General features: G+C 41.9%; 1 protein-coding gene across 3 annotated transcripts in view; it reads left to right on the top strand.

Moving 5' to 3' along the window:
• The window catches only part of KIF5C (kinesin family member 5C), a 159,491-nt gene that overhangs the window by 99,837 nt on the left and 37,327 nt on the right, over nt 1–22,327 (top strand). For 2 of the 3 annotated variants that reach the window (XM_005202465.5, XM_010802009.4), the window contains exons 12-16: nt 4,277–4,452; nt 9,627–9,695; nt 11,320–11,526; nt 13,684–13,830; nt 20,253–20,441. In XM_005202465.5, the coding sequence (XP_005202522.1) occupies nt 4,277–4,452; nt 9,627–9,695; nt 11,320–11,526; nt 13,684–13,830; nt 20,253–20,441 (788 nt within the window). Of the gene's footprint in view, nt 1–4,276; nt 4,453–9,626; nt 9,696–11,319; nt 11,527–13,683; nt 13,831–17,026; nt 17,031–20,252; nt 20,442–22,327 lie in introns of all 3 variants that reach the window. The other variant, NM_001076127.2, reaches the window with a different exon arrangement.

Here is a 22,327-nt window from a genome sequence, read left to right as displayed (position 1 = left end):
TGACCAGCCAATCTATGCCCTGGAGTTGCAGAGAGAAGGCAATTACCTTACTATATTCTCCGGAGGCTTTAGGGGCTTGACTTATGAAAAGGATAACTAGCTTGTTGCTACTTCATGTGTGAAATTTTAATGAATTACTGGCAGTCTAATGGTTTTCATTCTTTTTTATTTTATTTTTTTAACAAAAACCCAAAAAGCCTGTTTTAGAATTTTTTAACTAATAGTGCTAACAAGAATTTTTGATTAGTCTGTCATTCTTACTTATTGCAATTGATGGATTTCTATTTTTTGTGGAAATGTTATTTATGCCCTCTGGGGGTTTTGATTTTATAATTAAAATGCTCTGTAAACCTTATAGGTGTGCTCCAACTGAACACTCCTGTGTACACACAAATCTCTTTAGTCCTTAAAGGTAATTACATCTGACAATAGGAAATGCCAGAATGCTTATGTAAAGAAGGAAATCTTTTCTTGAGGTAGGGGTTGGGAGGGCACCTTTCATTCTAAAAAATAAGATGCTTTACAATATTACATGCCCTTTCTCTATGGACAGCAAGTATAAATCCTCAAGGGATAAACCAAGAGAAATTTGCTTTTCACATAAAGGAGTAAAAATAAAAATAGATACTGATCTTCGTTTGTGGTCCTTTCCCCTTCTCCTACCGCCAGATTTCAGGGCATGCTTTCTCCAGGATTTGTTTGCAGCTGTCTTCCACGTTATGATTGGTTGTTCTGCAATCACCTGGTGGGGGCTCCTCTGGACACCCGGTCCACTGCAGTGCAGGGAATATTCTCCATTAATGCCGTGAGATTGCCATGGAGACAGATTGCCTGGTGTCGGGTCCTGCCGAGGGTTGGGAATTTACAGTCCCCAGACGTGTTTGTGAGCTGGACGGTGTAGTTACCAGGGACGCTTCTGGAAGTCATTTTCTGGGTCCTTTGAAGGGCAGCAGTGTTTGGGAAAACTGGCTCTTGATTTCTCCCTGGGCAGGAGCTGTACTCTCCCCGGCAGATACCCGCTGCTTTTGTTGCTGCGTGTTGCTGCTTTGTTCTTCTCAGCCTGAAAGACTGCTGCAAAAAATAATCTTGACTGCCTGACCTTTAGAATAAAAACTGGGATGGGCTCGCTGTTCAGATGTAGCTTTGTGGGGGACATGTTGACGCTTTGATTGAGAGAGTTGTTCAAGGGAAACCAGAAGGCCTGGTATAGGTTTCAAATATTGTTTTCATAATAAAAATAACCCGAAAGGCACTCTCATGGCTATACTGTATTTTATTTTGGGAACTGAGCTCTAACCACTAAAGGTATTGTCAGGACCCCAGAGACACTAATCTCAGAATAAGTAAAAATAATTTTATGTACAAAACCTAAAATGTTGACACTTGGTCAGGGAGTGGAGGGGATAAGAAATGGATTTTTGTGTTTTTTACACACACTGTTTTAATTAATCTTTAGAACAGTGCTGTGTTCAAAGCACTGGCATTTCCTTGCCTTTACAAAAACAAAGCAAGAAGTTAAGTGGGAGATGGCTTGTGAGTAGCTGAATCTGTGGAAGGTGCAGGTGGCTGAGTGTCCCGCTATGGCCCTGACCATATTTATGTAGCATCTGTTGGTCACTTCAGGTGCCTCTCAGAGCAGTGTTGACTGGCTCGTTGAACCTTTCTAATCTGGAACAACCGTGGTTATACTTTGTGATGCTACAATTTTTCAACGCAAGAAGAGGGCAGCTTTAGGGGTAGTCAAGCCTGTGGCTTTGGTTACAGCAGGTCACCCACTGCTAGGCTGTGGGGTTCATCCCTGACTCCTCCTTCCACCAAACAAATGGAAATATGCACTGGATAACTCCTTGGAAACAAAAAAAGTGAAAGTCATTCAGTTGTGTCTGACTCTTTGTGACTCTATGGACTGTAGCCCACCAGGATCCCTTGTTCATGAAATTCTCCAGCCAAGAATATTGGAGTGGGTAGCTATTCCCTTCTCTGGGGGATCTTCCTGACCCAGGGATAGAAGCTGAGTCCCCTGCATTGCAGGCAGATTCTTTACCATCTGAGCCACCAGGCAAGCCCCAGGCAACTCTTTAGCTGACCCCAGTCTCACGATATCACTGCCTCTCTGGGCATTTGGAACCTAAGAACACAGGGTTTCGGATGTCTCTTTCAGATGTTTTTAATATCATTTCTCTGGACTTGGGCTGAACTGGCCTGTGGATAGTATGACTATATTCTGCCTGCTTTCTGGTCCAGTGCAATTAAGAATTTCCTCTTTATTAAGATTTAACTGGAAGATCAATTCATACTGCTCTGGATTGCCCTGTTCATAAATTTCAGAAGCTAGAACCGAAAAATTAGATGTACAGTCATGATCCAAGTGGGAGAAGGACATTTACAAAGTGTTAATGGTGAAATTCTCTAACAAGGAACAGAATTGGGAGGTAGAGGTGAAAGAGAGCTTTCAAATTTTAGTATATACTCTATGGTTAGAAAAAGACACATATATATTTTTATAATTTTATATTTATAATGTTTTAAACAAACAGAAAAACAAAATTTGGGAACTAAATAGAACACGGTACAGCTTTTATAGCCCATGGACTTAGCAGGCTGTAGAGAATATAGGTGCTTTAATTGGATGAAATCCAGTCTGCACACTAAGGTTGCTGATGGATGCTTTAAACCAAGAATTGGAACTGAATGAAATATTGATTTGGTTCAGGTTCAGTTCAAAGGCTACTCTGATATTCTGGTTTTGTTTCAGGTCAATAATTTTAGAAAAGGGCTTAGGTACAGTACAGTCTGGTTGAGCTTTGGAAGAAAAAACAGTTGGCTCAGTTTTATATTCAGCAAAGTAATAATTTATTCCAGGTTTTGCTTCAAGTTGCTGCTTCAGATGGAACTGTGATATCAAAGTGAAATCATTGAGTGTTGATTTTGTTTGAAGTGGAGGCCTATGGTACCATTTGGTGATTATCGAATGAGATAATGGAGTCTTAAGCAATAAAGCTAACCCATCACAAAGTGCTTGGTTTGTATTGAGATAAATGTACACAGTCAGTGTTCAGGGGGGTTTCTCGAGAGGTAATGTATACTGTTCATGAAGCCATGGATTAGGAGTTACATTCTGTCGTTTGTCTTTGGGTGTCTTTTGTTGTTGTTTTTTCTTTGAGAAATTCCCTCTGGCTCCGGACAGTTTTCCTGGGGAATTTCCACAGAATGCATTTTACAGGCTGAGAACCGGGTGAGGCCTGGAACGGTGCAGACGCTCACTGATTGTAGCAAATTGAGTGTGAAGCTGATGGTAAACATTGTGATGGAAAAGTATGTTTGGTTTTGGTTTGCTTTCCAAGTAGATATTTAAGAGAGACAGTTGAGCTGAATGGTTTCCATAGATCCTTTTTTTTCATTCTGTCTTTGCAAGTTGGTTTTCTTGTTGGGGATAGCCCTCGGCCGGTTTAAGAACTTCCCCTTTTCGCTCAATTTGCATGGTCACATTTGGTACTGTTTCCTTCGAAGGCGCCAACAATGCTCCTCTGCAGACTGAGAAGCAGGGAGGAGTCTGCATGATATTCTCGGTGGGCTGCTTTTTCTTTTCTGGGACTACCTGATATCACAGGAAATTATTCTATTTCAACTTTCCAGTCCGCCAATTAATTCTGACTTCCTGGGGGAGAGAGTGGTAGTGGAAGAGTGTGTGTGTGTGTGTGTGTGTGTGTAATGTCAGTCAGAGTTCCTGGGTCCTGGGGCCACCCCAACTTCCTCCTTCAGAGTCAGGGATTCTCAAAGCGTGAATATTTGGGCCCTACAGTGTTCTGTTAACAATGGTGAATTTGTTCCTTGATTTGGCTGTTGCTGTTAATGAAACAGTAACCTAATTAATTGTAATTAGAGTGCCTCAGAGGTCTGCTTCCCTTTGAATCCATCACCAAAGAGAACATGATTCTAGTAAAGCCCCAGCATATTCCTCAACAAAAGAAAAATGTTTGCAAAAAATTCTGGGTATCGCTGAAAAGTTGGATTAAGTTGAGAACTTGCGTGGTTGATGGAGCCAGTTTACATCGGGAGCAAGGGGGTGTTACGTAATCTTCCTCTTTATACTCGTTTTGGTCAGTTAACTACGACCTTTCTCGTCAAACAGGAAAGCGACAGACTATTAACTTTAAACAGCTCCTCATTGTGTCCTTTGTGTCTTTTTTGTGGAGTGACTGTTTTTGTAACTTTTTCTGGAGGGCTGCACGCTAAATTTCTTCAATGCCTAACTCCCCTTGGCTGTGCTTTGCAGGAGAAGCTGTGCCTGAGGATGAACAGATCAGTGCTAAGGACCAGAAGAGTCTAGAGCCCTGTGATAACACCCCCATCATAGACAACATTGCTCCTGTGGTTGCCGGCATCTCTGCAGAGGAGAAGGAGAAGTACGATGAGGAGATCTCCAGTCTCTACCGACAACTGGATGACAAGGTCTGTGGTCAGAGTTTATAGACCTCACACTGGTACAAAAGCTAAAGGTAGCAGGTCCTAGACTTACTGGCTGGAAGCAGCTCGAGCCCCATGGAACCTGATGTAAGACTGAAGACTGTGTTCAGTCTTCCTAATGTGTTCCTAATGCTTACCCTAGCTCTTTATTGGGTTGTGCTGTGTGCTAAGTCGCCTCAGTCCTGTCTGACTCTTTGCGACCCCATGGACTGTAGCCCACCAGGCTTCTCTGTCCCTGGGATTCTCCAGGCAAGAATACTAGAGTGGGAATGCCAGGCCCTCCTCCAGGGGATCTTCCTGACCCAAGGATTGAACCAGCGTCTCTTATGTCTCCTGCATTGGCCGACGGGTCCTTTTACCACTAGTGCCACTGGGGGAACTGGATTCATGGGGAATGGAAACTTTCATGGAAATTTGATTGAAAGATTGGCCTTGGCAGACAGAATCTTCACATCTAGAAACTGGATGGGACCTTATCATAGCATGAGGGTGGAGGGTGAGTGAACTTTGTTTAATTCTCTCTTCTTTTCTTCTCTGGGCTTGTCTGTCACCTCTTGGAAATTCCAGCAATGTCCCAGCTCTAGGGGCAAAGGTGGTGGCTCCCAAAACTCAAGTGTGTACTTTGGTCATGTAGCTCTAAGGTCCGGAATGAGGAGCCAGTAATAGCATCAGTAAGGGGCATCCTCTTGAATGAAGTCGTTTGGATATGCTGATTAGGGATGTCCAATTTCTTGGCAGACTTTTGGGACTCAAAGAATCCTGTCTGTGCACAAATTGGAATAAAGGAAGAGAGATCTTGGAGAACACTGTCTCACTCATCCCCAGTGAAGGTCAGGTTAGGAATCCCAGAGGCAAAGGAAATTAAATTGATGTTTCACGTGACCTTGGCATATTGCCCTTGGAATACTTAAATCCTTTCAGTTCATTTCATCCGGGTTGCTGATATTTTTAATCTGATTTCATCTTTCCTGCTGTGGTTCAGCTCAGAGAGCTTGGGGACACCTCTGGCTTGGGTAGAACAGCTTTGTTATGTTAACATTGTCATTAATCTTACAAGCCTCTTTCTTCTGAGTAAAGCTCAGAGTCTGGTCTCACCTTTACAAGGGAAATGTGACTGCTTGCCCTAAGGAAGCTGGTTCTCTTTGTGCTTGTGGTGCTGGGAGTTTGCATTATAACCACAGTGTTAAACTGGGGTCACCCTACCCTTTGGGTGACATATTTAATAAGATATTCATGCTGTGCGAGCTGGATTAATTACTTTTTAGGCACTATACATACTGTTACCCTTCTCTTTCTACCCAGGTATTTTATGTAAAACCTCAAACAAAGTGAGAGAAAAGGGAGATCAATAAGTAAGTGAGCAGTCTATGTGGATTTTTTTTGTTTCTCCAAAGAAATGTTATTGTTGAAGCATATTGCAATTTTTTTTTTCTCATTTAGAATTGAAGAGTTCGTTTTTAGTGTCCCCAAAGAATCCTGGATGTGGGGTGATAACCTGATTCTGCTCTCTGTTCTCTACGAATAGAAACCAAACATGGTTGGAACTGGGATCTTTTTACCCTGGTAGCATGAGGATTTTTCACGGATCTGAGAAAACTTTAGAGTCTTGAATTCGGCATCTGAAATGTAGGCAGTGCCAGGCCTTGGCAGTTTTCAGTTGGTAGCTGGCAGAGCTGACCCTGGAGCTCTGCCTCCTCGTTCCCAGCCTAGGACATTTTCTGTCACATTCCTTTCCTTTAGTATATGTTTTGAAAACCCTGGTAAGCATACATTTTGAGATTAGCATTTGTGGTCCATCACAGGGTGATGCTGAGAGATCTGGGAAAGGACTTGAGCCCCAAAGCCTCAGCCCGGCGGGGGGACACCAAAGCTTGTCATGCCATTTGTATCTCTACCCATGGATGGCCTGGGTATGTCTTATCAGGTGTCATTTTTTTATTTGTCTGCCTTTTAAAGGTTCTAGAAGCGATTTCATGTTTCTGATGATGTTGATGGTTTGATACTTTTAAGAATACATGAGTTGGGACAAGGCACCTTCATAGATTATTAGTGGCAGCACTGAAAGTATCTAGGTTTAGATAAGATGCTAGCCCAGGGTGCTCAGATGACTTACATCGCCTGGAGGTGGCAGAGCTACAATGAGCTTACACATCTTCTGACTCCCAGTCCAGTGCTCATCCTATTTTGGCTTCAGCCCTTGAAATGAGGAACTTGTCAGTCCTAATGAATTTGTCTAGAATGTGCTGGAAGAAAGATTCTATGTGCTCTCCTTCCCGCTGCCCACTCTGTCCCTCTGTGCTGCCCCTCCAGGGGTCGAAGGACAGGTGCTTTTCTAAGGCGGTGCTGTGTGATGGAAAAGCAGCCACTTTAGAGTCAGTCCCGTGGCTTACCAGTGCTGAGAGCTGGGCTGATGCCCCATCTGCTGAAGTTGTGTTTCTTACCTGCAACATGGAGCTCACGTCTGTTACTTCAGAAGGTTGCACTGGGGAGTAAACGATTCCAGGACATAGCAGATGCTCACTAAATATTAGTCTCTTTCTTTTCTGTCTTCTCCCTTTGTTTAAGGGAGAAGCCACATGATGGGGGTATCCGAGGGTGGGGGTGAGAGGTGGGCTGAGAGCAGAGTTGTTAAGACAGGCAGCTTGGCACTGGCACTGTCTCTCATTCCCCATCACCTCTCCAGTGCTTCTGTACTGATGGAGATGTAAGAGCGGAATTAAGTGTAAGTAGGAGTTGAACTGATGGTATTCATTGAATCATTTCACTGAGCACCATTGCAACAAACACATCTTTGTCATTAAGGGTGACCAGTAACCTACTGACAACTCACTTATTTCAAATACCAGAATATTTTCTGAAAAGTGTCTGCTAATCCATTATCCAGACCAGATCTTAACAATTGGCATCAGAGTGAGCATGTATAAACATATTCTAAAAGATGCGCTTGAATGTATAGATATTGACTGCACAGCACATCTTCCTCTGAAAATTTTGAAAATTAAAAAAAAAAATCACAACAGACTATGCTAATTCCTTAGAGAAGTTTCCTTAAGAAAGGGTAAGTGTAGGTTTGGAAATGTCTCTGACATAAGCGATTCATGTTGTTATCATGTAGTCCTTGGTCATCATCCTTTCCAGACAGGCTAAGGGCCCTTGATTTCTCATGGTACCTCAAACATAGCCGCCTCTCAGCCCCTCACCCATCAGGAGTGAGCCCACGTCGTCAGGCTTTGAAATGAACACAGTATAATAACAAAGCGCTTGAGCCGCTGTTCTGTCTCTTGTGATTTATATCACTTGTAGCCGTTGCTTATACATCCCGGGGAAGAGGTGGCAGCTCTTCCACGTTAAACTTCTTGAGTCTTTCATGTTAAGTTGTTTAATATTTGTGCGCTGAGGAACATAAACACTAAAACTGTTCCTGGTAACTGACATTCTAAGTTTATATAGAAGAAGAGAAAATATGTCCAACATGATAGTCTTCTAGTTGGGGAAATAACTTTTTTTTTTGAGAGAGAGAGAGATTTCACTTACTCTGGTATAATTTCCCTAATTCTTCTGCCAGAAATCTGACTTCAAGAGGAAAGCCATGAGTATTTTTTAGAACCATTAAAGAATTTTTAACTTGTAAAAAAATTTTCAAAACTTTGGGGTAAGATGTGCTATGGAGTCTGTATCTATACATTTAAGTGCATCTCTTAGAACCTGTTGACACAGGCCTGATGCCAGCTGTTAGGATCTAGTCCATGGGTAATAGATTTCTAAGCACTTTTCAGAAAACATTCTGGCATTTGAATTTTCCTATATATAAAATAGTTGAGTTGGTGTTAAAAAGTTCAGTAGAAACACGATCTCCCTGAACAGAGAAATAAGCCCAAAAGATATTCTATACAAAGGAAAAGAAGACACAGCCCTCATAATATTAAGGTTAGAATTTTCTTGCTCTGTGGAAAGCATCAGGCTGTGATACTGGTTAACCTGATTTAAGTGGATGAACTGACACAACCAAACAGGCAGGAGAGTATCCTGGGGAAAACTGAGGTCCTGCAGCCCAGGCCCTTGAATTTACCCTCTAACCCCCACTCTGGAAAAGGAGGACAGCGCGGTACAGGTAGGTGTCTTAGGGGCTGCTGGTGGAGACACCTGGGCAGCTCCTGGCACAAAGAGGAGCACAGGACTACTGAACTGGACTGAACTCTGCTCGGGGTTTAGACCCCAGAAGCGGCGTCACACAGGATGTTCTCTTGCTCCTAAGGGAGAGGCATGTGGGAAGCCGCGCTGTCTTTCTGCACAGGCTGCGCTTCACAATTTCCTTTGAATTCATGAACACCTTTGTAACCAAAACTGAATCTCACGCGGTTAGGCGCTGGCCGCCTGCCGCTTTGGACCACGTCTAGGGAGGGGAGAGGCGGAGCTGCTCACACTGGGCCGTGGGAGGCGGTAGCTCTGGCTTTTGTGGCAGCAGCACCTAGTGGCAGAAGCTGAGAGCAAGAAGAGCGGACTAGCCTGTGGGGAGATCCTTGCCCACTTCAGTGACACACAGAAACGAAGCGGTCGTGTTTCTGCATGCCAGCTTCCTTGAGGTTTTTTCAGACTGGTAAGAAATTTAGCTCCTAATCAAAGGCAGCTCTCTAATGCCAAAGATGAATTCTCTAGTAAATGTTTCCTAGTCTAAGTAAGAGGTTTGAAGTGGAAATACTGGTCTCTTTCACCCGTCACATGGCAGTGTTCCCATTCACAGACGTGTTTGACAAGGTTCGGGACGCGTACCTGTTATAGTACAAGTGGTTAGAGATTCACGCCCTAATTTTTTGAGCTAGGAATTCACTGTTAACATCTTTGAGTTGGAAGGGATAACTCCAGAGTCCCTTTCAGTTTCCAAGCCCTACATCGCTGATTTCTGGATGAGAAGGAATTGAGTTGAATGTGGAGGATATTGATTTCCCCAGAATATCTAAATGTTTCATCGGCTGAGAAAGGTGGGTGAAGTCGTATTTGAACCAACCTCTCATCTGCGAGGAGGCACCACACCATTTGCTTCATCTTATTAGCAAGCTTACAGCTGGCATCCTGGTATCCGACTGCCGTCCATCGAGAAACCAGGCTATCAAAAATGACATAACCAACCACAAAAAATTAAACATGATGTTTCGTTTCAGGATGATGAAATTAACCAACAGAGCCAGCTGGCTGAAAAGCTAAAGCAACAGATGTTGGATCAGGATGAGGTAAAGAATGCAATAAAAATTTTTTTTGCAAAGTTCTTTTATGACTGTCTGTTGTGGCTATTCCAGAAATTTAATTTGCAAAGAATTTTTTTAAAAAAATCACTGAATCGTGGAAATTTCTTGGTAGATTTCCTTTCAGTGGCTGCTAAAAGCTGATTTTAGCTGAGTTTAGGAAATAAATGTCTGACTTGGTAGAGCTCTAGGGTTTTGAGAGTAAGTAACTGGTTGCTACACAATCTATGAAGAGCAGAGACAGAGGAGCTTGGTAGTGGGGCAAGGATGACCCTGCTTCCTCATACCCGGGGCCCAGCACTCCTGGTTCATTCCATTTCAGCCTTTTCTCAGCTTTGCAAATCAGGTAACTCAGGTCTTTGATATACACCATGTTCTTGTGCTGTCTTGTAGGGAAAAAAATACTCAAAGAACAAATGTAGAATGTAGAGAAGAGTAAAGCAACACAAGATAGGGGTCCAAGCACTGTGTTAGTATATATGTGATACACTTACAAGGAGGCAAATTTTTTTCAGTCTCTCCCTGGATGGCACTCAGTTCTCTAGTAGATGTCTTTTTTATGTTGTATTTTTGCCAAGTATTTTACAAACAGGAACCTAAGCAAAGAACAGGTAGCCAATCTATCAAATACAGATGGTTCGTAATTCCCTTGCAGAGGGCCTAAGTATGTTTTCTCTTTTGTGCTTTAGAGTGTTTTCTGCTTTGTTGCTAAAATGCTATGGATTGGCTCATATGATACAATTAGAGCAAGTGGCTATGGTTCATGGCCCCAGTCCCACCCCTCTCATAGATGTAACACACTCTCTCACCATTTTCTTCTCTTCCTCTTTGTTGCCCTTCATCTCTTTAGGACAGTGATTATGCCCTCTGCACAAACATTTCTCTTGGCAGGAACCATATTTAATTGATTTTCCTCTTAACTATAGTTGAGTCTTCCATTTGTTCAGCGTTTCCTGCCCTCTCCCTCCCATTCTGTTGCTGTGCATCTCCAACTTCGTACAACTGCTGTGATAAGCTTTCCTTTTTGTTACAGTAAAGACTCTTAATATTTTTCTATACTGTCAAGACAATATCTGTTCACTATAGGCAAATCAGAAAATACAGTAAGCACAAAAATAATGAAAGTATCCATAAAGTCAGTCATTCACTTTTTACTAGTGTTAATGTGGGGGGCAAACTCTTCTGTAATCTATGATGAATATTAAGAAAAATTAGGGACTGCTCTTTTATACTGTTTTGATTGATTCTGAAATCGACCAGTTTACAATGTGAAAAAATGATAATAGTAAAAAGCCATGTAAGTATTATTATAGTCCTTGGAAATTACTCCTCCTCATCCTTTGTTCAACATGTGGAATAGCCAGTCAGCTAAAAAGTGTAATTCTTGATCTGTAATCAGTTCTTGGAATTAAGCTTATGCAGCTTTAAATACGAAAGAAACAGAAAGAAAGAGAAACATATTTTCAAGACAACATGCTGTCTTTTCATTTAGCATATGGTTTCTAGTTATCCTGAGCTTTTTCAACTTATTTTCTCTAATCTTTGAGTACAGCACTGAACATAAACCTTTGAACATTAGCGTCACCAATTCCGTGTCATCTAATTTCCCCAGCTTTTAGCTTCCACGAGAAGAGACTATGAGAAGATTCAGGAGGAGCTGACACGTCTCCAGATTGAAAATGAGGCAGCCAAAGACGAGGTGAAAGAAGTTCTCCAGGCTCTGGAGGAGCTGGCTGTCAATTACGACCAGAAGTCACAGGAAGTGGAGGACAAGACCAGGGCCAATGAGCAGCTGACAGACGAGCTGGCCCAGAAAACGGTTGGAGCATTTGTGTGTGGGGGCGGGACTTCCTCGGGTGCCATTCCTGTACTTCTATTGATATTTACTGACAAGACACGGCATAGCATGGCAGTTGGCTGAGTGGTTTTTCAGTGTTAGGCACAGATGCCTTCTGTGAAATCCTCCAATAATTGAAATAGTTTGCGTAAGTGACTTGTCCACTTGCCCCAGATCTTCATGTCAGGTCTGTTTTATATCTAGGGGATTTGTAACACCAGAAGTGATGCTTTATAGGATACTCAAGAAAGTGCAGACTTTGGAGCCAGAAAAATCCTAGTTAGAAATCTGACTTCACAACTGTTAAGCCTTAGTTGAGACATTAACACTAAAGTGTTCATTTCCTTATCTGTAAAAATGGTGATAGTAACATGTTCCTTTCAGGGTATGGGAGTTCGTGACAGTTTACATAAAACACTTAGCGTGGACCTGTGCGTCATGCTACAGTGTAAGCAAATAAATCCCCGAACATTGTATTGACGGGGAGCGTGCAAGGCACGGAGTCCACTCTTCCTGTTTACACCTTCCTGAATGCAGCCCGTTCCTTCCCCAGCGCTGCTTGTCCTCGCCTAGGACCTAGCTGTCCTGTTTTGTCTGTTGTCCTGTTTTTCAGCTAGTGCTTCGATCTGCACGTTTCCTAATTTTCAGAATCTCCCAGCGAGAGATACTGCTGGTTCTGCACAGGGAGCTAGTGGCAGAGGGCCAGTGAGCATTTGGTGAGGCGGCTGCTGGTGGAACGCATCCATTTTCGCTTTTTCTACTTGGAAGATGGGCAGTGGGCAGCCGAGTGGCTGTAACCAGCTGCCCTTGGCACCTCAGTCCAATGGCCTGGTATCATGGGATTGTGCCCATTCTGCTTGGTGGAAAACCACCATCCTCCCAGCAAGGGGAAGTAGCAGATGGTGCAAGAAAGTGCCGATCTGTTGACCGTAGATGCTGTGGATGGAAAACGCTGCTTATTCCATACATTCAGCTGCATGTAGGAAGGCTTTTTAATGTTTCCCAAGATAGGAACTACTGCTTCTGTGGATTTTGAAAACAAAATGAAATAAGCAGTGGCAATGCCTAAATAAAAACAAAAATGAAAAATAGAAAAACAAAGCAGAAGTTACATAGGAAAGAAGGAGACTTAGATTTTTCGGGGCTTACTGTTTTCTGCAAGATTTTTTAACTAGTCTGTGGTATATTTGCTTCCCAAAACAATGAAACATTTTCCATGATACAAGTTTTATTTTCTGTCAGACCAAAGTACTACTAGACTAGTTTAGAATACTATTTTTAGTTTGATTATCAAGAAATACTCGACTAAAATAGTTGCATATGGAAGAATTACATAAATGTCTTTGCATTAACCTTTACAATTCCATAATTTATGCATATTATTTTCTCTTTTGGCTGCGTTAATACCAAGAAACCAAAAGATGGCAAATTTGTTGATGTTGAGAGTTTGTTAAGTTAGGTAGTTAAAAATATATGCATATTGGTAGCATACATGAAGAATGGGAAAGGGATGAATTTGTTAATGTTTGGTAGTAAAATGGGGTTTCTGATATGTATATTTAGAAGCCATCTCCTGTTGAACCAGACTACATTTGAAATGTGATGAAGAGTGTCCAGTTCTGGTTCACTTGAAGATGGAAAGACTTTTTCTTGGTTGTTCTCTAAACTCATTAATGTCCCTTTGGGCCTTCCAGACCCATCTGTTATCAAGTCAGATGGGAATTTGGAAGTGGTCCCAGGGAGCAGGTTTGTTTAGAAGTGGAGGTGGAGACATTTGAAGGTATGTTTGTATCCTGAAGAATGTGGACTGAAACAGAACATCTGGTAGGTAGGATTAGATGTGATTACACATGATAAACATAAGGACTGGTTTTGAGCTTTATTTGTTTTTAATAACTTATTCCACTGACCTGGAAATTATCATCTGATATGCAGACAAATGACGTATCAGGCCAAGACGACTTCCTCTTCTTATCAGAGAATGCAGAGCTATACCGTAGTTTGGCTTAAAAGGACTCCTGTCGAAATTACATGAGAGGACAAAAGAACTCCACCCTACGTGATGTTATTCTTGATGACACTGTGTGTATGAAATTGATGGGTGGCCCTTTAAATCTGTTGTTAAAATGTGTATTTCAGACTACACTGACAACCACGCAGAGAGAACTGAGCCAGCTGCAGGAGCTTAGCAATCATCAGAAGAAAAGGGCCACCGAGATCCTGAATCTGCTGTTGAAGGATTTGGGGGAGATAGGAGGAATCATTGGTACCAACGACGTGAAGACTGTAAGCCAGCCCTTCTTTTATCCTCTCTACCTTCTCTTATAATGGCACGAATCTGAGCAAGCAAGGTCTGTGTTTATTCTCCTAAGTGTCCAGTGCTTAGCACGCTGTCTTGCATCTGCTGTGTGCTTGATCATATTTGAGTGAATGAACGAAAGGCTGATTGAGTGACTAAGTAAATTATTATTTTGGTTAAGGAGCAGAAAAGAAAAATTACCTTTCAATTATAGGAAATGTCCTCAAATCTTGGTTGGCCTTCTGTGAGTTGGTTTAATCCTCAGAATTACATGCCTGTGTCACAGAGTTTTGGGATTGGATAGGTTAAACAAAAGTTCTACTCAGAAATGTTTCTCCCTTTTTTTCTTTTAAAGTTATGTATTTATTTTTGGCTGTACTGGGTCTTTTTTGCTGTGCGTGGGTTTTCTCTAGTTGCGTTGAGCGGGGGTTACTTTCTGGTTGCAGTCCACAGACTCCAGGTGCACGGGCTTCAGGGGTTGTGGCCCACAGGCTTAGCTGCCCTGCAGCATGTGGGATCCTCCTGGACCCTGAATTGCAAAGTCGTCTCAACCACTGGACCACCATGGAAGCCCTCTCCTTTTCTATGAAAATACAACAGAATGAAGGTCCCCAATCAATCAGTATGAATTAGGAAAGCTTTCAGCTGGAAATTAGAGGATTCTAACGGTGGCTTAATAAAATAAAGCCACATTTATTATTCACAGTATAAGAAGTCTAGACTCTTGTTATTCAGGTTGTGAACTTCATCACCCGGGAACTTGTTCCAACTAGAGTCTCTCAGGCCCACCTCAGACCTACTGAATTAGAAGCTGCATTTTAACAAGAGTCCCCAGGTCATTCCTATGCTTCTTGAAGTTTTAGAAGCAACTTTTGGTACAGGATCTCAACAATGTCAAGGATCCAGGTCTTTATTTTCTTTCTGTTTTCCTCAGCCTATGACCTTTTCACATCTGTAGATTTTTGTCTCTTGGTAGCAAGATAGCTTCTATAGCACCAATCATCATGTCTGAGGCAGGACGGGCTGTAAAGCCAGACAGCTTTCATCCAGGAGAGAACTATATCCCAGAAATCCCCAATAGGCATCCCCTTATACTTTATAGAGGCCAGAATTGGGTCACATGGTCACCCCAAATTGCAAGGGAAGCTGGGAGAGCAAAGAGAAATAGTTTTACTACAATGGGCTTAAACCAACCATGATTAACCCCTGGGGTGGTGTACATTAGTGCCATCGATAGCAAGGTTATAAGGGACGTGGTGTAAAGTTGTCTATGAGTTTAGGAATACAGGGAAACGAGAGTAAATACTGCTATCAATCAAGAACAATTTGCCACAAAATAGACAGGACATTGGAAAAATAAGAGTGACATCAAACAAAATAGCTCTCTTGAGGTATAATTGACATAAAATAAGCTGCATGTATTTATTTATTTGGCTCTGGTAGGTCTTAGTTGCCACAGGCAGAATCTCAGTTTTGGCATGCAGGGTCTTGTTCCCAAGCCGGGCCCCTTGCACTGGGAGTGTGGAGTCTTAACCACTGGGCTGCCAGGGAGGTCCCAGCTGCACATAAAGTATAGTTTGAGAAGTTTTGACATATGTGTACATTCATGAAACCATCATCCCCACAATAAGATAATGAGCATGTCTGCCACCTTCAAAAGTATGTGGGGCTATTGCTGGTCTCTCTGGTCTATTTCAGTGATCTAATCTTTATACCAGTACCATACTATTTTGATGATTGTTGTTGTTGTTCAGTTAATTACTGTAGGTTTATATGAACTCAAGACCTTCTGTGGAGTAGCCATTGATAAACATGTGTGGATTTTATCAAGCTAGGGAATAGTGTTATAGTATTAAACTTCTACCTCAAAGGTTAAAACCAAATTCTTGGAGTTTAGCCTGTTAGCCTTTAAAAGGCCGAGTTATACTTCAGTCTGCTTTGGAGGAACACTCAGGTTTTGAGTTGGGATTGTTAAATACTAGACAGGCCTCCCCAAATTACTTTTGTTTATGGACATTTCTGGGAACCACTGAAAGCTCTTCTTAGGTGGTATAACAGATCGAGGTTTAGAGCATATGACCTCTTGTAAACCCAATCGTTCTTTCATAGAATCTCTGTTGTAACTGAATATTTCATGAATCTTTGCAAATGAATCTAATTTTAGCATAAAATTCTCTGGTACAATAAGATTAACCCTATTAAGTTCCAGTTCGGTGATTTTATATTTGAGGATTTATTTTTAGACGCATATGTTGGTGTTGAGCTATAAACTTCTGAGGTTGGGGTGATTAAATGGTCCTTGCAATATGAAGGTGCAGTTGATTTATGGGAAGTTGGTGCCTGCCGCTGATAATGATAAAGGAAGATATTTTTATGCCAAGTTCTAAAATAGAGCTGATGAAAAATGCTAATGAAATCAAGGAGTGTCTGGGTGGCTTTGGAATTAAAAAAAAAGAGTCTTTACCTTTAGGAATATGAAGTATGATTGAGATTATTTTTAAGTACTTTGAATATTTTTAAGATAGCTTTGAATTCCAGACATTGGATGCCCTAGTTAATTTCATTGATAGCTAGTTAATTTCATTGATAACTTTCACTTAGATAGCATCATATTCTTAATCATTCTGTTTTTTTCCTTACAATTATGATTTAATTCATAATTGTAAGGAAAAAATTCATCATGGCAATGAGCATTAAAGGGGAGTAATTATGTGACTTTGGGCAAGTTACTTTATTTATCTGGGTTTCGTATTCCTAATTTGTAAAATGATAAGATGAGTCCAGATTATCCTGAAGATGGTCAGCTCAGGAATTGCATGAGTTATGCATATATTTCTTAGATCTATCATTGTGGGTACAGATACTTTTCTTATTGGCGATGAGTATTCAGTTGATATAATTGTTTTGATCTAAAAAATGAGATCAAGGAAATCTTTTTTGGTGGTCTTGTGTTTTTATTCCTAAAAATCCTATTCAGTCCCCCTGGTGGTGTTCTGGGGTGAGAGGGAAAGATGGCTGCTGGAGTCTCTCTCAGCCCTCAGTTCTAGGATACAGCAGGCCCAAACAGCAAAGAAACAGAAGAACTCATATTTCTCCAGCTCAGTCATGTCCTGGGGCATTTTCAGAGTCCAGGCAATACTTAAGTCAACAAAACAAGATGAGAGCAGCAAATGACAAGATGAGCCTGGTGTTGACTTCATCTAGGTTTATTAGTGAGCCTCTTCTTTTCATGTTCCAATGTCACCGATTTTTCTTTAAGGCAGAGATTTCCAGATTTCTAGGCACAAGCAGAATAACAAGTTGAGGTTGAGTAAACGAAATGGATTGGATTAGCTGCCTAGTTTTCTTCCAACCTCAGGTCTAGCTGAGATGGAGGTGAAGAAATTCAAGCAGGTGACAGAGACCCTGGGCCCCACCTCCATGAGGGACCTGGCTGTGGATGGACCAGAGATGCAGATAAAACCGTTCTGGATCCTGGGCCTGAAGTCAGCCTTCATCACTGATAGCTCCCTTCTCATCAACTTCTTCAGCACAGCCTGGGGTCTGCTGGGGCTAGGGTGTGAGTTCCAGTCCCCACAGAATGGTGGCTGGGGCCCTCACCTCCAAGAGGGCTTGCTTCTTCATTCCCCTCCTGCTCCTCAGCCTCTTGGAAGCAACTTTATCATGCCTTGGCTCTGTGCTGCACTTGTAAATAAAACTGACATTTCTAGACGCTTTTTCTAATAAGGATTTTTTAATTCCCATTATGACTTTGTAGGGCTTCATTGATGGCTCAAGCAGTAAAGAGTCTCCCTGCAATGCAGGAGACACAGGAGACGGGGGTTCGATCCCTGAATTGGGAAGATCCTCTGGAGAAGGAAATTGCAACCCACTCCTGTATTCTTGCCTGAAGAATCCCATGGACAGAGGAGCCAGGCGGGCTGTGGTCCATGAGGTCACTAAAAGAGTTGGACACAATTGAGTGACTAAATAGCAACCACAAACGACTTTTTAGGTCTTAGAATGTGAACAGTCACTTCACTTGCCTTTTACTTGGCCCAGAAACGGCACCTTGGGTGACTGCAGTATGCTCCAGACACGTGGGTGAGGGTGAGTCCTATACAGGCAAGATGGAAGGGGAGGCAGTCTCTTCTGCTGAATTAGCCATCCACACTGGGCCTCATGGTCTAGTACATACGTTTCAGTCACTGTCAGACCCAGAGGAGAGTTATTAAATAATCCTACAGCAGCAAACTCTGATTCTTCTTTTTAAAATAACAGTATACTGGAATTACTAAAAACTCTGAACTTATATGACTACATATATGAGCTCGTAAGTGGTAAGAAACCTTGCAGTTAATATTTGCTTGGAGTGCTGTTTTGTTTTGTTTTTTTTTCCATCAGCCGTAGATTCAAAATCTCCTTTTTGACCTCCTAGAATAAGTATGGCTTCAGAAGTTATGGTTCTGGTTTGAGGGAAGAAATACCCAGTTCTCACTTTGGAGAATGCCCATTTTTGTAATTTTTTTTTTCTACTCATCTCCAATTCAGATGTCACCTGGGCATAGAACACAACGTGCCCTCAGCTGAAGAACGTCTTAGAGGAGGAGGTGTTTGCTCCCTTCCCACGACACCCTAACTCGGTTCAGCAATGTTCTCACCCCCAGGAGCTGGTATAGGTTGTGAATTCCACACAAAAGAGCTGGATGTCCTCTTACCCTTATACAGAAAGACAATACACAGGGCACACTTGGTCAGGCTAAAGAATGAGTTTCTCATCTCTGTACCATGTTGGACCAATCACCAAGGCATGAGGATAAAACTGAACTTAAAGATTGTGGGCTTTTCTCATCTGTTACCTCCATGATACTGGATTATGAAAGGAGTGTAATGACTGGTATTGGTAGGCAAATCACTGGCAGTCAGAAATGTAACTGATTATTGAGAACCTCCATTAAAGTAAGGGGCTTCCCTGGTTGCTTAGCTGGTAAAGAATCCGCCTGCAATGCGGGAGACCTGGATTTGATCTCTGGGTTTGGAAGATCCCCTGGAGAAGGGAATGGCTACCCACTCCAGTATTCTGGCCTGGAGAGTTCCATGGACTGTATTGTCTGTGGGGTTGCAGAGGGTCAGACGTGACTGAGTGACTTTCACTTTGGCTTCTGTTCAAGTAAGATGGAGTCAGATGTTGATACTTGTGGATTTTCTTGCTGTGAACCTGGACTCTGCATTGTGTTGGTAGACCCTGATACATTTAGCAACATTGTTGGGGAATTTTTAGGGGAAGGTTGACACCAGATTACAGGCATTCAGCCCTGTCCAGTGTACTTTTTACCTGCTGCCAATTTTCAGGGTTGATAGACCACTCCGTGTTCCTAGCTCTTAAATGTTTACTGAAAAAAATAGTCATACGATGAGTTAATGACAGCAATAATGACAAAAGTGGGCAGATGGAGTGTATTATGAAACATCAAAAAAAGAGTTGGAATCACTGTCTTAGAATAACTGAAGCCTCTGTTTGTGGGATGGGTACTGGAGAGGGCTCTTGTATTCTCCTGAGGTGCTAGGATGCCCTCTGGTGGTTAAACAAAATATTCGCAGTTACTTTGCTCCTCAAGGCTATCTCCGCATCTCAGCAAATGGGTTTCTATCCCAAGTATCTTGCTACATTATTTGTATCCTGTAGAGCTCTGAAAATTAGACAACAAATATGAGATGGGGCAAGAATTCTGGTTGTCAGAATCTTGTCTTCTAAAGGTGAATTTAAACTGTTATTCTCAGGTGATCTTAACTAAGCGAGATTCCTGTGTGCTTGGATGGGGCAGGCATGCAGGGGCAAGGAAACATTGGTGATAATGAGAAGTCATGCAGGAAGACTTTCATCCAGAGGTGTTTCTGGTGATAGCACGTTCCTGTTCATTAGATTCTTTAATTGAGAACTATATAGAGAATCCTCTGTACTTCAACCTTTGCTTATAGAAACATGTTCAAGCTCTTAGACTGCTGTTTCTCTGGATAACAGACTGTAGAGAACATAACTGAAGTTTTGAATGATTTCTTTTGGGACTCAGGATCACCTTTAGGAACACTGGGTTTTGCTGCCCTTCCAGAAATGTAAGGAACACCTCTTCAAAGTTATCTCTTTTTACAATTTCAATATCTTTTTCTACTGATACCATCTCTTTCATTCTAGAAAATCAATTGTAATGAAAAGCCTGGTTAATTGAAGATTATACTAATTGAAGTTTTATCCAAGGTTTCAGAGAATGTGGGATTGAACCTATATTTCAACTTCTGGTTCTCAGCTTGTGGTCCTGTGATTAGGGATTCTTAACCCAGAAATCCACAGACATCCCCATGGACAGGTTTCAGGGCCCTGTGAACCTCTGCTAATCGTAGGCGTCATTGAGTGGTTCCCTCCTGTGCTCAGTTGGCAGATGTGAACGGAGTCATTGAAGAGGAATTCACCATGGCCCGACTGTACATCAGCAAGATGAAGTCGGAGGTCAAATCTCTGGTGAACCGCAGCAAACAGCTCGAGAGCGCCCAGATGGACTCCAACAGGAAGATGAATGCCAGCGAGCGGGAGCTGGCAGCCTGCCAGCTGCTCATCTCCCAGGTAGGCCACCCCTTTGTTCACCATGTCACACCCTTGTGCTCTGGAAATCTGTTTCCTCCACGCTCTTACTGAGGCTGATGGTACCTAATAGGGACAACTGATGAACGTATCCATGGCCTCCCAGGCAGTAACCGGCCAGGCTTATTCTTAAGGCTAGGTTTAGTCGTACAAATTACATGAATTACCTTTAGTCTTTTTTTTTAATGGATGTGTCTACATATCTTTATCTAGCTATTTATAAATAAGGTAGGTAGGTAGGTAGGATAGATAGTGATGTATAATGAGTGGAAAAGATTCAGTCCAGTTCAGTGGTCAGTCATACCCGACTCTTTGCCACCCCATCGATTGCTGCATGCCAGGCTTCCCTGGAAAAGTGGAAAAGATTGGGTGGCATCTAAAACACCTCTCTGCTAAGGCAGCACTCTTCGATCTTTTAGTCTCTACCACAGATCCGGTTTAATATGGGACAGCAGAAACTGCCGCCACTACCAGTATAGCAGTAGCAGGAAGCATTTTACTGAGTGCTTACAGTGCCCTATATACTGTTAAGCGCTTTACCTGCATTCTCTCACTTGATCTTTAGAAGAATTCTGATAGGCAGGTGTTATGACTGTCCTTGCTTTTTAGATAAGGAGAATGAGACTTGAAAGATTAAATATACTGTCCAGACTCATATAGCCAGTGAAAGGCAGAGCTGGAACTCAAACCTTTGTGTGGGAACTCAAAGCCTTGAAGGGATTTTCAAGCCCCAGTGATAAGGTACTCTTCTGTCCGTTAGGAAGCATTTTCAGTTTAGCATGGTGGTTTCAGAAAACTGCAGCCTTGTTTCTGGTCTGCCCCTGCACCTGAGGCTGGTGTTTGGGGCTGAGGCCTCTGTGAGTGGTCCAGTCTGTGCTGCACACTGCCTCAGTCCAGGCATTAACATAGCTAAAGTCATTTGGGGAGAGCAGATACCAGCGTGTAACGGCACATCTGACAGTGCTGAGGAGCAGATGAAAGCATACTTCATCCTGTATGCTTTTAAACATAGGAATGTGTCATCATACAACCATCTCCAGCCTCGTCTCCTACTGTAATCATTTAAGAGATGCAAATTAAAGCATCAGGTTTCCATTTTATAAATAACATAGTAAGCAAAGAAGCGTTGAAGAGATTAGTCAATGCTAGTGTGTAATAGTGAAATTTATATACATTGTTGAGAAAAGTATAATTTGGTCAGTCCCTTTGGAAAGCACCTTGGGAATCAAAACCCATAAAAACGTAAGTATACTTTGGCCAGTAATTTCACTTATAGCATTTTTCATTGGTAATGAAAGTGAAAATTTTTCATTTCATATGGTATTATCATTCCCTGATTAAAATATTAGCACTTACATGGAAGATGTTGATTGCAGTATTACTTTCATTTTAATAAAATAAAATAGGCAACTATTTATAGAGAGACTAATAACATAAAGTTACATGAAAGGATATTATGCAGCTCTTACCAAAAATGTATGCAACCTAGTCATTTGGAAAGTATAATTATATAAAGTTAAATAAAAATGGAAATGCTGAGTGACAGATCTATGCTATACCTTGCAACTTGATAAAATATGCATTTATATAGATAAGACCAGGAATATAGGGGGAAAGTAGTTGATAGAGTGGTTTATGGGTGAAATTTATACTACTTTTTCTGGATTTGCTGGACTCTTTGACATTTTTATAATTTATGAAAATTGAGAAGAAGAACAATAAACATTAGGGCATAGTACACTTCAGGTCTGATTTCCAGGTCACCTGTTACTCTGAGAGCATGTGCTTCTGAAGCACTCTGTCCCTAACATTTGAAGGCCAATGCAAACGCACAGACAGAGGCCCTGCGGCCCAAAGCCCTCTGTCTT

The sequence above is a fragment of the Bos taurus genome, chromosome 2 (genome assembly GCF_002263795.3).
Source record: "Bos taurus isolate L1 Dominette 01449 registration number 42190680 breed Hereford chromosome 2, ARS-UCD2.0, whole genome shotgun sequence".
NCBI classification, from domain to species: domain Eukaryota; kingdom Metazoa; phylum Chordata; class Mammalia; order Artiodactyla; family Bovidae; genus Bos; species Bos taurus.
The sequence above is the reverse complement of the archived record's forward strand: the minus strand, read 5'-3'. Positions and strand labels throughout refer to the sequence as shown.